We start from the raw sequence: 3,305 nt of genomic DNA, 5'->3' as shown, positions 1-3,305 counted from the left end.
CTTTAAAAAAATAAATAAAAATATCAGAGACTAACTGCCCCCACCTTTTCTGTAACATACATTAATTCAGAAGAGGGTGATTAGACATTTGCAGCTAAGATGATAAATCTCTCCCTCTCCCAACCCTCTAAAGAAAAGTAGAAAAGTGAGAGAGATTGAAAGAAATAGGAGGGAAAAAATACCTCAGCTCAAATCACACCCACTTGATTGTGACCCCTCCCATCACCTTTTAAGCTCATTCCTCTTCTCCTCATTCTGCCTCTCCTTCCCCACTTCTCTTCTTCATCCACTCAGCCTTCTCTCCATTCTTCCACTCAACTTGTTTCATAATAAGGTTTCAGAACAATTTCTATAGTCCAATTGGCATTGAAAGGCATGGGAAGGCACTCCTGCTGCCATAAGCAGAAGCTAAGGAAAGGCTTGTGGTCTCCTGAAGAAGATGAGAAGCTTCTTAAGCACATCACTAAGCATGGACATGGTTGTTGGAGCTCTGTCCCCAAGCTAGCAGGTAAATATATAACTATAAGCATTGAATGATAGCTAAAAGTTTGTTTTTTATCTACATTCTAAATGAAATTGGAACACAATTCAGGTCTGCAGAGATGTGGAAAGAGCTGCAGGCTTAGGTGGATAAACTACCTGAGACCTGATCTCAAAAGAGGCACATTTTCACAGCAAGAGGAGAACCTCATCATTGAACTCCATGCAGTTCTTGGAAACAGGTCCTTTTAATTTTATACTTTATATTCTTTCTGTTTCTTGTTTAGTTGAAAAAGTTCTGACATGATATTTTATAATAACTTTTTTTTTATCAGATGGTCTCAGATTGCAGCACAGTTACCTGGGAGAACAGACAATGAGATCAAGAACTTATGGAACTCCTGCATCAAGAAGAAGCTGAGGCAGAGAGGCATTGACCCCAGCACACACAAGTCTCTCTCAGAGGCTGAAAATCCTGAAGAGAATAAGGTTTCTACAAGCAGTGAAAGGAATTCTATATTGTACACCGGTGATAGCCTTAAGCACACAGTGCCTCAACCTGCTCCATCTCTGATGCAATCAGTTGACAAAAATTCCATTGCAGCTAAAGAGTTCTTCATTGATAACTCGACCACCTGCCTTCGATCTTCATCAAATTCCATGGCTTGCTTCACTGTCCCTCAGCTTAACTATGGTAGTTCCACATCTAGCTTACCATCGAACCCAAATCCTTTTCTCTGTTTTAACCAGAACTGCAGGGTGTTCGATATGAATCCAGAATTGAGCTGCACTTCAATATCAACAATGGGGCCATCAATTTCGAGTTCAATTCTCTCAAATTCAATTGACTTTAAGTCTTCTGTTGATCTGTCTTCCAGCTGCCTTCCTCCATCCTATACTGGTGCTCCAGTTTTCCCATATTTGGAAGTTGTTAATCCAAGCAGATGCAGCAGTGGAAGCAGCAGCAGCAGTTCCTTCTTTGACAGTGGCTTGCTGTCATGGCCAGATTTGACAGCAGAGAAAGAAACTCAAATCCATTTACAAGGTGACCCTGAGGACCTCAAATGGTCAGAGTACCTTCAGGGAAATTTCCCAGTTTCTTCAGTTCTCCATAGCCAAAACCAGCCATTATATGGCAGCGAAGCAAACTCAGAAAGCCATTTCGGCATCGAAGGGCTGGGCCTTTGGCATCAGAACCCGCAACCACAGCATCAGCAACATCACCAGCAGCCACAGCAGCAGGCTTCAGATTTATATGGTAAGGAATATCAGAGGATTTCTACATTGTTTGGTCAGATATAGCCGTTTCAAAGATAACCATGATTATATAGAGTTGGAGAAAGAAAGATACAAAAGTAAAAACTTTTTCAACAGAATTTTCAATTTGCAAAGGCAGGAAGGAGTACATGAGTATAAGAGAATAAGAAGGCTGGTTTCTGTTCTGATTCTTCAATCATTGAATGTGTGTGTACCATATGATTTTTCTCATGTATATAGGCCTTATGATACTGAAAAGAACTCCTCTTATCTATTGTCTGATCTCTATGATTTGAGCAGTGGCAGGTTCAACGCTTCCTCTGCGCTCTGCAGAAAGTTGTGGAACATTGCAGAATAAAGCTTGTTTAAATGTCCTTTTTTTCCCCTTTCTTTTCTTTTTTGTTTAAATTTCTCTGCAACTAGCAAACATATTTATGATTGTTTTTGTTGAAAACCATCAATTTCTCTGCCTTTAGTCCTTTTTCTTCACTTTTATCCTTATGATATAAGATAGCCACACATTTGAAAGGTAAAGTTTCAAGCCACATATCACAGCTGCTGCAGGCTTTCAGAAGCAGTCAACATTCTGTTCCTATGAAGGCTACTTCATACTATATACTGATTATGTACTTTTCAGGACAAGTTCACTACATTGAAAGCTACATGAATCGTTTCTTCACTCCTTACTACCAGAGAAAGAATAGATCATATAAAGTAAACAAGGATATATTTTCTTTACCTATTACTAATAAGAAAGTGACTCTCAAATATCTTTTTCAGCATAAGATATGAAATCCAACCAACTTTTTGTCAAGGAGCTATCTTAAGTCCCACTTTGCTCTATAAAGCAAGGAAGGGATGAAAAAAACTTGCAAACAAAGGTGATTAAATTTGACAAGCTTTCCAATATTGGGTTTTAATCTTGTATTTTGCTGCTTTAAGATTGTGATCGAACTTGATGGAGGGGACATCATCTAGAACATTTCTTTTGTGGAATGCTTCTTTCCCTTTATTCTGATAATTAAAGAGAATATTAGTATGAAAGTTCAAATGAAGTGGGTGTCCCCTCTATTTCACATGCTTAGAAAAGTTGGTTTAGGGTGACTCAACCAAAAGGATTAAAATTGACCAAGGGGCATTCATGATAAAAGTAATTATGAACATAAAAGCTTAAGTCTATAAATGAATAGCAATAACTAGTATTTCTATATTATGATGTATATTTGATGACAAAATAGCTCATTTCCTCCCTCATCCCCATTTTTGCTCTGCAAATAATGATAAAAGTAGAGAGATAAATTAATCTATATTTCTTGAGTTCTTTTTACAACATTTACAAGCTTATTTGTAGGCAAAGGGTGAGAACAAGAAAGAGAAAAAAAAAACACATTAATGAACTGCCACATATTAAAAAGAAAATCTCGCAAAGTAATGATAAAGATCTTTCACTCACACAATATATGTATAGATATATGATAATATTTGCCTAAAACTTAGAAGAGGTGTACAGAAAATGTTAACAGGGTTTGAAACTTTCATTAACGATTTGGTGAAGATATTGGCTGTGT

The 3,305-nt window shown here is 37.5% G+C and overlaps 1 protein-coding gene across 1 annotated transcript; it reads left to right on the top strand.

Moving 5' to 3' along the window:
• Nucleotides 1-313: 313 nt before the first annotated feature.
• Nucleotides 314-2,011, top strand: LOC110115321 (transcription factor MYB61-like). Its single transcript, XM_020848524.2, has 3 exons — nt 314-508; nt 593-722; nt 816-2,011. The coding sequence occupies exons 1-3, from the start codon at nt 376-378 to the stop codon at nt 1,780-1,782; spliced, it is 1,230 nt and encodes a 409-aa protein (XP_020704183.2). The 5' UTR covers nt 314-375; the 3' UTR covers nt 1,783-2,011.
• The last annotated feature ends 1,294 nt before the right edge of the window (nt 2,012-3,305 follow it).

The sequence above is a fragment of the Dendrobium catenatum genome, unplaced genomic scaffold, assembly GCF_001605985.2.
Source record: "Dendrobium catenatum unplaced genomic scaffold, ASM160598v2 original_scaffold_206617, whole genome shotgun sequence".
In the NCBI taxonomy this organism is placed as follows: domain Eukaryota; kingdom Viridiplantae; phylum Streptophyta; class Magnoliopsida; order Asparagales; family Orchidaceae; genus Dendrobium; species Dendrobium catenatum.
Note: the sequence above shows the minus strand (reverse complement) of the source record. Positions and strands in the feature narration are given on the sequence as shown.